At 38.9% G+C, this 12,679-nt stretch overlaps 1 protein-coding gene across 6 annotated transcripts in view; it reads left to right on the forward strand.

Moving 5' to 3' along the window:
• MON2 (MON2 homolog, regulator of endosome-to-Golgi trafficking) overlaps positions 1-12,679 on the forward strand; it is a 112,832-nt gene that overhangs the window by 6,134 nt on the left and 94,019 nt on the right. For 5 of the 6 annotated variants that reach the window (XM_027542420.1, XM_027542416.1, XM_027542419.1 and 2 more), the window contains one exon: positions 10,284-10,347. The exons of the other annotated variant lie outside the window; for it this stretch is intronic. In XM_027542420.1, the coding sequence (XP_027398221.1) occupies positions 10,284-10,347 (64 nt within the window). Of the gene's footprint in view, positions 1-10,283; positions 10,348-12,679 lie in introns of those variants that run through there. 6 annotated transcript variants of the gene reach the window in all.

The following is a 12,679-nucleotide window of genomic DNA, read 5'->3' on the forward strand; positions in this document are numbered from 1 at the left end:
GGCTACCCAGTCCAGTATTCTGGCCTGGAGAATTCCGTGGTCCATGGGGTTGCAAAGAGTTGGACAGAACTGAATGACTTTCACTTACTTACTTAGTAGTAGTTAGACTACTAAGTCGGAGAAGGCATTGGCACCCCACTCCAGTACTCTTGCCTGGAAAATCCCATGGACGGAGGGGCCTGGTAGGCTGCAGTCCGTGGGGTCGAGAAGAGTCAGACACGACTGAGCGACTTCACTTTCACTCTTCACTTTCATGCACTGGAGAAGGAAATGGCAGCCCACTCCAGTGTTCTTGCCTGGAGAATCCCAAGGACAGGGGAGCCTGGTGGGCTGCCGTCCATGGGGTCGCACAGAGTCGGACATGACTGAAGCAACTTAGCAGCAGCAGTAGTAGTAAGACTCTTTGTGACCCCATGGACTGGAGTCTGCCAGGCTCCTCTGTTCATGGAATTCTCCAGGCAAGAATACTGTAATGGGTTGCCCTGCCCTTCTCCAGGGGATCTTTCCTACCCAGGGATTGAACCTGAATCTCCTGCATTGCAGGCATGTTCATTACCGTATGAGCCACCAGGGAAGTTTATTTTCAACCATGTACAAAATAGAAAGTTTTGTTATTACTCTTAAAATTTAATAGAAGTTGGTTTCTAAAGTGTAAAGCATGGCAGGAAGTACAAAAATCAATGAAAAACCGCCTTTATCTTCTTTAAGTTAACTCAGAGTTGAATAAAATATTGTCTTTCTAGTAGTGTTGCATCCATGGACTCTATTGCAACATGGCATTTCAGTTTTACAGGTATAGGGAAACTATGGCTTGGAAAGGTCAGTGTGCAAAAGGTATGCGTGCGTATCAGTCACTCAGTCGTGTCCAATTCCTGCGACCCTATGGACTGTAGCCTGCCAGGCTCCTCTGTCCATGGAATTCTCTAGGCAAGAACATTGGAGTGGATTGCCATTTCCTTTTCCAAGGGATCTTCCTGACCCAGGGATTGATCCGTGGTCTCCTGCATTGCAGGCAGATTCTTAAATGTCTGAGCCACCAGAGAAGCCCTACAAAGGGTAGTGAAGCTAGGAAGTGAAAGAACTGGGACATGAATCCATGTGCATCCATTTCTTACATCTTCCTCTCATCATGTTGCAGTCTTTAAAGCATACTTGTTTTTATCATCTTTCCCATGTATCTGTCTTGCTTCATCATTTGTTGCCGTTTGTCCTTCTTGTTTTGACTTTTGTAACATTCTACTTTCCTATTTCTCCTTCCTCTCTCAGTATTCCTTCTCTTTTTCTTTACATATAAGTGTATCCCAAGTTCTGTCTGGAGACATCTTCTGGACCTGTGTTCATCTCTTTTGCACTTGCATCTACTCCCGTTGTTTCTGGCCTTACTTCAGTGCTGATGACTCCTACATCTGCTTCGTTACCTCTGCTGTCTTTACTGAACTTAGACCTGTGCTTCCAACTGTCTGTTAATGCATTATTGATCAGGGGATTTTTGCAGAACCTAATACCTGTAACTGGCGGTTTGTTATGTAAGTGAATATTGAAACACTTGGTCAATAACATTCAGGTAGCAAAAGAGTATTAATAATGTCTCTGGCCAAGAAGTTGTTAAACATGTCTACCGGAGTATCTTTCACATACTTCAGATAGAACTTCTGGTAATTGAACTTATTTTTCTTAAAACTTGTCCTATCCCCACATTTCACTTGTTTTGTTAGTGGAATTTATTATTCTTGCTTACTCTAGTTATATTTGGCTGTCTTCTCTCCCTCAGCTCTCTTTATGCTGTATCCGTTGTCAGATGTTTCTTCCACTTTTGTAATTTCTAATGTATCTCTCCTCTTTTGTGTTGTTTTAGCTATTAGTCTAGCTTCCAGGTGTTCAGTCTTATGCCTGGCCTTTGGTATGCATTTGGTATGCACAAAAGACCATCCTGTATGTTACCACCAGATTAATGTACTTAAACAACTCAGAAATCCTCGACGGCTACTTTGTACATACAGAACACCTCAGTATAACATTTAAGACCTTCTTGATTTTCTCATCCTTCCTTCATCACCCTCAACTTTTCCTCAAATCCCTTTATATTTAAGCCAAACTCTTTTGCTTGCTCTTCATTTTCCAAATATGCCCTGCTCCTTCCCTCTTCCATGATGTGGCTTTTGGTAGCTTTTTTCCCCTTTTGCTGGCCTAAAATCATCTCCTTCCATCTTTTAAAAGTTAAAATCCTACCCTTAATTTAACCCATGTTGCTTGTTCATTTGTTACATGAATGAACCAGCTTTAGGGATAATATTCTCATTTCATCCCTCATTCACTCATTCCTTTATTCTTTCATTTGTTCATAAAGTAATTTTTGAAAACCTGCTGTGTGCCATGTACTAGCTGGTTGCTGGTCAGGAATAGTTGCAGCTCCTGCCCAGGCTTTTCAAGCTGATATGTTTTCTTAACCTTCATCGAAACTTATTTTATGTTATTTCTTTATAACTCTTATGTTTTTACCTTTTGCTATGGTATTTTCTTTTCTAAATAGCTCCTTAAGGACTGTCAGTTTTGCATCTTGTTTATTCTTCTGTCTGTCATGCTGCTGCTGCTGCTAAGTTGCTTCAGTCGTGTCCAACTCGTCGTGACTCCGTGGACAGCAGCCTACCAGGCTTCTCTGTCCATGGGATTTTCCAGGCAAGAGTACTGGAATGGGGTGCCGTTGCCTTCTCCTCTGTCTGTCATAGTTCAAAGCATTTGTACATCTGAGAGGTACTGATTAGATACTTGTTGGAGATTAAATTTTTAAAGAAGAAGAAGAGGAATACTGTATATATAGGCATACCATATATTTCAGTTCAGTTCAGTTGCTCAGTCGTGCCCGACTCTTTGCGACCCATGGACTGCAGCACGCCAGGCCTTCCTGTCCATCACCAACTCCTGGAGTTCACGCAGACTCATGTCCATTGAGTCAGTGATGCCATCCAGCCATCTCATTCTCTCTCGTCCCCTTCTCCTCCCACCTTCAGTTTTTCCCAGCATCAGGGTCTTTTCAGATGAGTTGGTTCTTCACATGAGGTGGCCAAAGTATTGGAGTTTCAGCTTCAGCATCAGTCCTTCCAGTGGATATTCAGGACTGATTTCCTTTAGAATGGACTGGTTGGATCTCCTTGCAGTCCAAGAGACTCTCAAGAGTCTTTCCAACACCACTGTTCAGAAGCATCAATTCTTTGATGCTCAGCTTTCTTTATAGTCCAACTCTCACATCCATACATGACCACTGGGAAAACCATAGGCTTGACTAGACAGACCTTTGTTGGCAAAGTCATGTCTCTGCTTTTTAATAATGCTGTCAAGGTTGGTCATAGCTTTTCTTCCAAGGAGTAAGCATCTTTTAATTTCATGGCTGCAGTCACCATCTGCAGTGGTTTTGGTCTCCCAAAATAAAGTCTCTCACTGTTTCCGCTGTTTCCCCATCTATTTGCCATGTGATGGGACCAGGATGGAACCAGATGCCATGAGCTTAGTTTTCTGAATGTTGAGTTTTAAGCCAACTTTTTCACTCTCCTCTTTCACTTTCATTAAGAGGCTCTTTAGTTCTTTGCTTTCTGCCATAGGGTGGTGTCATCTGCATATCTGAGGTGATTGATATTTCTCCCAGCAATCTTGATTCCAGCTTGTGCTTCATCCACACCAGCGTTTCTCATGATGTACTCTGCATATAAGTTAAATAAGCAGGGTGACAATATACAGCCTTGACGTACTCCTTTTCCTATTTGGAACCAGTCTGTTGTTCTGTGTCTGGTTCTAACTGTTGCTTCTTGACCTGCATACAGATTACTCAGGAGGCAGGACAGGTGGTCTGGTGTTCCCAGGTCTTTTAAGAATTTTCCACAGTTTGTTGTGATCCACACAGTCAAACGCTTTGATGTAGTCAGTAAAGCAAAAGTAGATGTTATTCTGAAACTCTCTTGCTTTTTCGATCCAGCAGATGTTGGTAATCCAAACTCTGGTTCCTCTGCCTTTTCTAAATCCAGCTTGAGCATCTGGAAGTTCACGGTTCACATACTGTTAGCTATCCACATGTAATTTGCATTTCGGTCTTGCATTTGGTATGTTAAGGAAAATTTGTTTGCTAGAAGCTAGAGTTTTTTGTTTTGTCTTTATTTTTTAGCCCAGAGGTTTTTGAATGGGATTCCATATAGGTATATATTTTTCAGAGCTTTGAGATTTTAGACTAATTACATGTTACAGAAGAAAATCTTATTGATTTCAGTGTAGTAATTGTTTTATAAGCATATTGTCCTCTAGGGACTGTTCTAGATCTATTAGGTATTCCTAAGTGAGGACTTGACTTTAGGTCTTTTGATTTTACCTGAGTTCTGAACTCCTAAGTTTGCAAGGCAGCTTCATACCTCCCTAGTCTCTTGAGTGCATTATTCTCCTTAAGTTGCGATTAACTTGAATTTTACATTTCTTCTTTAACTCTTATTTCATGCTATATCCTGTGAATAATTAATTTGGGCCTTTGGTGAATTTGTTCTAATTTCAAGACTCTTCTTTCATAAATATTAAAAAAAAATAAGTATGGTTTTTGTTTTGTTTTTTAAAATACAACATAGAGGGTTTGGTGAAGAAAAGCAGTATTATTGTTACTATTATTATCGTAAACTTGTCTGGAGTTCCAGAAGTGGACATTTGCTGATTCCCTTCCTAGCATTCATTCCCTCTTGCTTTCTTCAGTGATAGGCTGCACTTATCCTTCATTTTCAACTCTTTGCATTCAGATGAATTAATCTCGTTCCGTGCTCCAGGATACCTTGAGTAGTTTGACCTGATTTAACCTCCATACCCACACTTCGGTTTCTGCCCACACAGCCACACCCAGTGCCAGTGTGTGCTCCTGGGAAGGGAAAGCTCCCTTCTGTTCCTCAAGTGCTGCTTGAAGAGATCTTTTCTCTCTTTCTGGGTAGTGTCATATGAAGTTGTGAGGTATAGAATGGCTGGAACTAATTTTATTGCCAAGTTTTGGAGTGGCCTGAGGATGAACCTCCTCATGGAACAGACAGAACCAAGAGGATGGCAGAGAAGTGAAGCTATAGTTATGATGGTGATTTGACTGTCTGGATCAAATTTCCTCTGCATTTTTCAATGAGAGGACAGTAAAGTCCCTCCCTCTGTTTAGAACTTTTCCTTTGCTTATTTATAAATGTTTATATATATATCCTCAGGCTTCCTTGGTGGCTCAGTTGGTAAAGCGTCTGCCTACAATGCCGGAGACCCGGGTTCAGTCCCTGGGTTTGGGAGATCCCCTGGAGAAGGAAATGGCACCCCACTCCAGTACTCTTGCCTGGAAAATCCCATGGATGGAGAATTCTGGTAGGCTGCAGCCCATGGGGTTGCAAAGAGTCGGACATGACTGAGCAACTTCACTTAGCTTAGCTTATATATATATATATTCTCTGTTTGCATAATGATAGGCATTAGTAATATGGGGAGATGAATGAAATAGATTTTTTATCCTCACAGGGCTTACAGCTAGATTGGAGAAACAGACATGTCATAGGAGAAACAGAATAAACCGTAGGTACAAACCATAGATGGCTCACAGAGATGGAAGGACTTTTTGATACTTGCTATAGAAAAACAAGTTATGGAAGAAATTATTTCTGTCACTGCTCCTGGTGCCAGAATCAGAGACGCCTGCACCATCTTCATGTTGTTAGCAGTGGTTTAATTTCAGCAAAGCATTATTTGTCACATTAAATTACTGTTCACTTTATTTGTGAATTTGTTGGCTTTATAATTTAAGAGTTATAAAAATACGGAGTTTATAATTTATTAATATTTATGCCTACTTAAATTTGTCAGCAACTGGGTAGGTCCATGAGACTTATTTCTTTTTCCTTTTGAAAGATGTCCTTACACTATTCAGTTTTCAGAGACACCACTAGACGTGGACTCGGGGGGCCATTGAAGAGCAAGACAATTGAGGATGGATGGAGGACAAGGTTTTAAGTGGAGAAATTTCTTACTTTAGATTGATAACAAGAAGTTTGAACTGAGGTGTAGAAATGACATTTGAGAAGAAAAAAAGCACAAGATGTGTTCACTACGCAGCCTTTGTGCCTGATTGTATTTGTGGAATCAGGGAGAAACCTCATACCTAGTCAGTGACTGCATGGTTGCTGCTGCTGTTCACAAAAACAGATTATAGGGAGAAGAAACCGGCTTTTCTGAGGCTAGGGTGGAAGTTGGAGGTATGTGTGTGTGGTGATAACATCTCTGAATATCTTGAATTTAAGGTGCCTTTTAAAAATATAGGGTAATAAATCCTATAGTTTAGAAGATGGTTGCTGCTGCTGCTGCTAAGTCGCTTCAGTCGTGTCCGACTCTGTGCGACCCCATAGATGGCAGCCCACCAAGCTCCCCCGTCCCTGGGATTCTCCAGGCAAGAACACTGGAATGGGTTGCCATTTCCTTCTCCAACGCATGAAAGTGAGACATGAAAGTGAAGTTGCTCAGTTGTGTCCGACTCCCAGCGACCTCCTGGACTGCAGCCTACCAGGCTCCTCCGTCCATGGGATTTTCCAGGCAAGAGTACTGGAGTGGGGTGCCATTGCCTTCTCCAAGAAGATAGTTAAGGAACAGGAATATAATTTAGGATTCTTCAGTATTTAGAAAGTAACTGAAACCATAGGATTGAGATTGCCCAGGAAGAGTTTACTGAGAAGTCAGGCCAAGGATATTCTGTGTTGTCTTAAAGGAGGAGTCAGCATTTCAGCATTCTGTCTTATCTTTTCTGTAGTATTGGCTTCTATATTCAGAGTCCTTGGTGGGTGTGTCTCTTTGGGTCAGCAAAGAATTTTGTGAAAGAGAAAAAAATATTTCTTGAGAGGCATTAATTTTAAGATTAACAAATATTAAATGCTGTAGTGTATTTAATACTTTTGGCTTTGTTACCCAATTCATAGATTGCCCTTGGGGAATAGACATTTTAAACTACCCACCATAACCTGTATCATCCCTATTAAACTCTACAGAACTGGGACTTTGTATTTTTTTTTTTTTTAATGAGGACCAATTCAGGAAAATAACTATATTTACAGTTGAGTAGTTCCCCTATGGATATGTAAGTATCTAATCTATAAGTGTCTAATCAGAGTAGGGGTTTCTTTTAAAGCAAGAAGTTAAAGATTCTTCTTCACACAGACAATCTTTGATAAATAGAAGGAAATCTGAGTGTGAATACTTTCATTTATACAGGGCACTCTTGAAGATGTCCACTAGGCTGAGGTTTGAAGTAGCCGTGCATGAGGTGAGGGGGCCGTGATATACAAGTGTTGTCAGTAAACATTGGTAATGAAACTTTTTAGCAGCACAGGGTGCCAATGAGAGTAGGGTGGTGGTACAGTTTCAAAGTTTCACAATAAAAAGTTGGATGAAAAAAATTAGGAGCTGTGAGATAGGTCCTATTACATCTGAGTTAATAAACAGTCCTTTTGATGATTTCTTGAGTTTATATACCTTTTAAAACACTTGTTACTTTGGAACTAAGGAAAAAACACTCATTGTTTTCCTTATCATATGGATGTATAAAAATATTTGTTAAACATATATTATACTTATAATTTAGTTATACTTGTTTATGATTCATACATGGGTTAGTTCTTATTTATTTGAGGAGATCAAAATAGTGTCTGGCAAATCTGAAATCCGTTACTGACATGTAGCATCCAGTATGCTACAGGACTGATTTTGGAAACTGACTGGAATTCAGAAAGTTAGAACAGATTACATTGGATTTATGATGATTTATTTTGATATCTGTTGATTGAAGAAGAATGAAATACTGAATTTGAGCATAGGCATGGTACAGAGGGCCATAGTAAGGAGGGAGAGAGTTTGAACATTTGAAATGTTGGTGGAAGAAAGTTCAGTGACCATAGATTAATTTCAGTTGACTTAGTAAGAAAATTACTTAAGACATTTAAAGTGGGGTGTATGAATATAACAAAGTATACATAATAATTTCAGTGTTACTGAATTTTTATAGTAGTAGGTTTGTTTGGTTTGTGCATCTTCATACTAGATCCAGAATCTGATCACTCCTTATCATCTCAGTCATTATCACCTCAGGCCTATCCACCATCATCTTTTGCTTATATTATTACAGTAGCCTCTTAAATTTTGCCCCATGTTGGAATCACCTGAAGATTTTAAAAAATGCCAGTGCGTGACTCCCACTGGCAGTCATTCTGATGTAATCTTTGGAATGGGTTGCAACCTGGGCATCGTGATTTTTTTTAAAGCGTCTGGTGTTCGAATATACACTGCCCCTAGATAATCAGAAAATCAATAATCTTTCCATGAAGTCATTTATTTTGACTACATTTTTCTGCTAGTAGCCATGTACATTTAATTCGGAACATTTCCATTTCTTAAAGTTTCTTAAAGCCCTAGATATCCATTAGGCTTCTTAGTTGTAAGCAGTGGAAACTAACTTGGGCTGATGTAAGTGGAAATGAAGTTTACTGATAGAACATTGAGGGGCTTGTAGAATTGGTAGAAGACTGGATGAAGCCAACCTTAGAAAGTACAGGACTGAGAGGAGGCTGAACAGCTAAGAACCACTGCAAAACTCATTGCCACTGAGACCATTACTACTGTCTCTGCTAACAGTGAAGTTGGAAATTCTCTAATCACAGACAAGGACTTCAAGTGCTTGGAATTCCACAAAACGACAAAGGTATACATTGTATAGCCTACAATGTGTCGTTTATTTTATGCATCAACCCACTGCTCCTCAACCTAATAACCTATAGGACACTGAGTTCTTCCATAATTATTTAAAAAACTTTAGTGCCTTCTACTACTTGTCCTTTAGTAAACATTAAGAGATAACAATAAATGAACAAGTAGCAAGCAAATTAATAGGAAAACTTTAATATAATATATGAATACTTGGTATTATTTTTGGAGGTATAGTCACCAGTTCAAGTATAAAATAGGCATGCTTCTTAATAGTAAAAATGTCCTGAGTTTCTATAATGGACAGAGAAGGCAATGGCACCCCACTCCAGTACTCTTGCCTGGAAAATCCCATGGACGGAGGAGCCTGGTAGGCTGCAGTCCATGGGGTCGCTAAGTCGGACACAACTGAGCAACTTCACTTTCACTTTTCACTTTCATGCATTGGAGAAGGAAATGGCAACCCACTCCAGTGTTCTTGCCTGGAGAATCCCAGGGACGGGGGAGCCTGGTGGGCTGCCGTCTGTGGGGTTGCACAGAGTCAGACACAACTGAAGCGACTTAGCAGCATATCAATATTGTATGTTAGCAGTGTCCAGTAGAAGTATAATGTGGGCAACGTATGCAGTCCATGTGTGTAATTTTAAATTGCATTTAAAAAGTAAAAAGAAACATTTAGTTTTAATGATATATAATACTTAACACAACTCAATTCGAGTAGCCACATATAAAGTGCTTAGTAGTCATATGTGCATGTTTAATTGCTAAGTCGTGTCTGACTTCGAGACCCCATGGACTGTAGCCTGCCGGGCTCCCCTGTCCCCTGTATTTTCCAGGCAAGAATACTGGACTGGGTTGCCATTTCCTTCTCCAGGGGATCCTTCCAACCCTGGGATTGAACTCTCGTCTCCTGCACTGGCAGGTGGATTCTTCACCTCTGCACCACTGGGGAAGCCTAGTCACCTGTAGCCAGTGGCTACCATATTGGACAGCACAGTCCTGTGGCATAGTATAAAATGCCGTATGACTTTCAAATACTGCCAGCTCAGCTTAATTATCCTGAAATGATTTAGACACCTTATGAAAACTGAGTGTTTTAAAAAAGCACAATCTAAAAGTAATGACAGGGTTCTTGGTTATTTATTCTCTTCTAATTCAAAGCAGTTTTACTTGAGTTTGCAGTGTTTTATAATTTTTTTTTTTTATGGTTGAGAGAGAAGTGTGAAATGGGAAAGAGAAACCTATTTTTTTTCACTAGTCTTTGATTTTATTGTTTTTTATTTTCTGAAGATTTAAATGCGAGATGCAACTGAAGGCATAGAAAGGCAACATGCTTTTGCAATGCAGAGTTTGTGTGAGAATAATCAAGTTAATCATACTTTATTACATTTAGTCTATGTTTCACTACTAGACTTCAGTATCTGAAGTTTGTAAAATAAAAAAGATAGTAGTGACTGACTCTGTGCTTGAGATTTTATCATACATGATTTCTTTTCCCTAGATAATTCATGTCATTAGTAAGTTTTATGTTCTAATTATTTTTATTCTTGCAGGCTGCTGAATCAGGAATAATAAAAGTTAAAACAATAGCTGCACGAAACACCGAAATTTTGGCAGGTAATTTTTTGCATTAAAAATTCAACAATTAATGAAAGTTTGACTAATGGTAAAAGTAGAATCTTAAAACCCATCAGTTTTTTTTTTTATAGCATCTCTTCCTTATGCTCCAGCATGCTATCCATAATGAAAAAGAACATGCAAAAGTCCCTAATTTATGAACTAATTGGGTTTCCCAGAGATGAATGCTATACCGTTCTCTGAAATCAGAAAGCTTAAAACTACTAACTCCTTAAAGGCAAAGATTTTTCATACTCATCTTTGTATTCTCCTCCTCCTCTTGTCAATTACCTAAGATACACCTTACCCATAAAAGGCATTCAATTAATATTTGTTGTATTGAAAGAAAGATTGGTTCTCAGACCACCTTCCCAGATCTCTTTTATCTTTGAAATAAACAGGGAATTATATAGATTTAACATTTTTTTTGATTGATCCTAGTTTTGGGGGAGGAATTTTCAAAAGTTCTCTCTGGCACCCTTTTGATACTCAGTCTGCCTCCTCTTTTTCTTCATGCCTTTCTGTTCTTGCCTCGATAATGAACATGCAAAGGAAGGAAACTGGCATTTTTGAGAATCTGTTACATGTGAGGCATTTGTGCCACTTGATCTTATATAGGACAACCTTGTGAGGAAATATTCTTTTTTAATAGTAGAGCAAATTGAGATGCAGAGAGATTTAGTGGCGTAAGGTCGGTCACTTGGTAAGTGGTGAAATCAAATTTAAATCCTGGGCTGTTCAGAACCCATGTTCTTCCTGCTGCAGTGTACTTCCGTAGTACTGTGAGGTTTCCACACTGGCTACTCTCTTCCAAGTGCTTGTACTTAACTGCTGCTTACTTCACTGATCCTTCACATGCATTTCCAATTCCAGTGGTGCTGCTGTTCTCAGCTGGTTACAGGAGAAAAGCAGTCCTATTAAATCGATTTACACAAAGTCCAAATAGTGAAGACCCAATATAACTCTAAGTCTCTTTACATTTTTTAAAGAAGCATACCAGTAAATTCCTAAAGGGTGGAATTTTAAAGAATATTACAAAATGAAATGAAGATGTTTGGGGCTAGTTTAAGGGTGACAGATAAGAGTGGATTTCATTGGCCACCTTAGGGTTAGCCCTGCTAAGTTGCATCTGTTTCTCACAGCTTCTCTGATTTTGAACATTCTCACGAAACACCAGAGTTATATAACATGATTCACAGCATTGAATAGTGCTCTGTGTGGTACTGAGTGAAGGGGTGGAGTGAAATGGTGGGTAAAGGCAAAGGTATGTGCGGTTGGACTGGGAGGATGGGCAGGTGGGTTTGGGAAACGCATATTGGCTGGATTAGCTACCATGAGGAAATTGTTTCAAGATAAATTACGGACCTGGGTGTTTTTAAGTTGGAGATGTCATAGGCCAATTATATTAGAATGTCATTGCAAATATTTACTTTTGTTTCTGTCATTGCTGATATTATGGTAAGTCCTTAATTATTCTTCAGTAATAGAAATTTTCATTGGGTCTGTTTTTGATGGACTATTTCTTTAAAAAGACTGTTTTCTTCAGAGGATCACTGTCTGTCACAGAGTTCTGTACCACGTAAAATGTCTAATTCATACTAAGGACAAATAAAAAAATTTTTTTCTCAGTTACTATGAGTTTAATATTTAAGTGGACTGTTAATTTCATTTTAATTCGATTAGCTTTATTAAAATCAGGTTAGAACAAATCCTTACACACATACAATTAATAATTCTTGCTTTAGTATCCATAGTATCCGGAACCATGTACTCGAGGAGTTATATTAGCATTTAAACTTTTTCCTAGTGTTTTAGCCAAGTATTTACAGCAGTTGATAGATCAGTAAAAATTTATGATTTTAGACCACTGTCATCTTGAAAAATCATGGGCTCCAAAGAAAAAGGGAGAGTTTAAATTAGTCAGTGTGTCATTTCTCAATTCAGGGTATAGTTAATATTGAGAAAATTTTTTTGGTAACTTTTTATTTCCTGAGAAGTGTTTACTTCTCTAAAGACTATAGGTTACCACTTTTGTGCTGTAATGGATGTTAAAGATAGCAAACAACTGAAGAGTCTCAAATCATATGGGAATTATTTGGAAAATAAGAAAGGTTGCTATAAAAATTAGAACCCTTAGTTAGGTTAGGGTTAGTTAGGGTCGCTTAGTTAGTTAGGCCCTTAGTTAATTAGGGTCGCTTGTCAGAGGAAACAGTACTTAGCATAGATTTTAACCAACTTGAGTTTTCTTAGATTTATTTTCCAAGGGAAGGTTATTTACATTGTAGAATAAATCTTTGCTTTACATCTCCACTTCTTTTAAGCATCCTCCTTT

The sequence above is a fragment of the Bos indicus x Bos taurus genome, chromosome 5 (assembly GCF_003369695.1).
Source record: "Bos indicus x Bos taurus breed Angus x Brahman F1 hybrid chromosome 5, Bos_hybrid_MaternalHap_v2.0, whole genome shotgun sequence".
Lineage (NCBI taxonomy): Eukaryota > Metazoa > Chordata > Mammalia > Artiodactyla > Bovidae > Bos > Bos indicus x Bos taurus.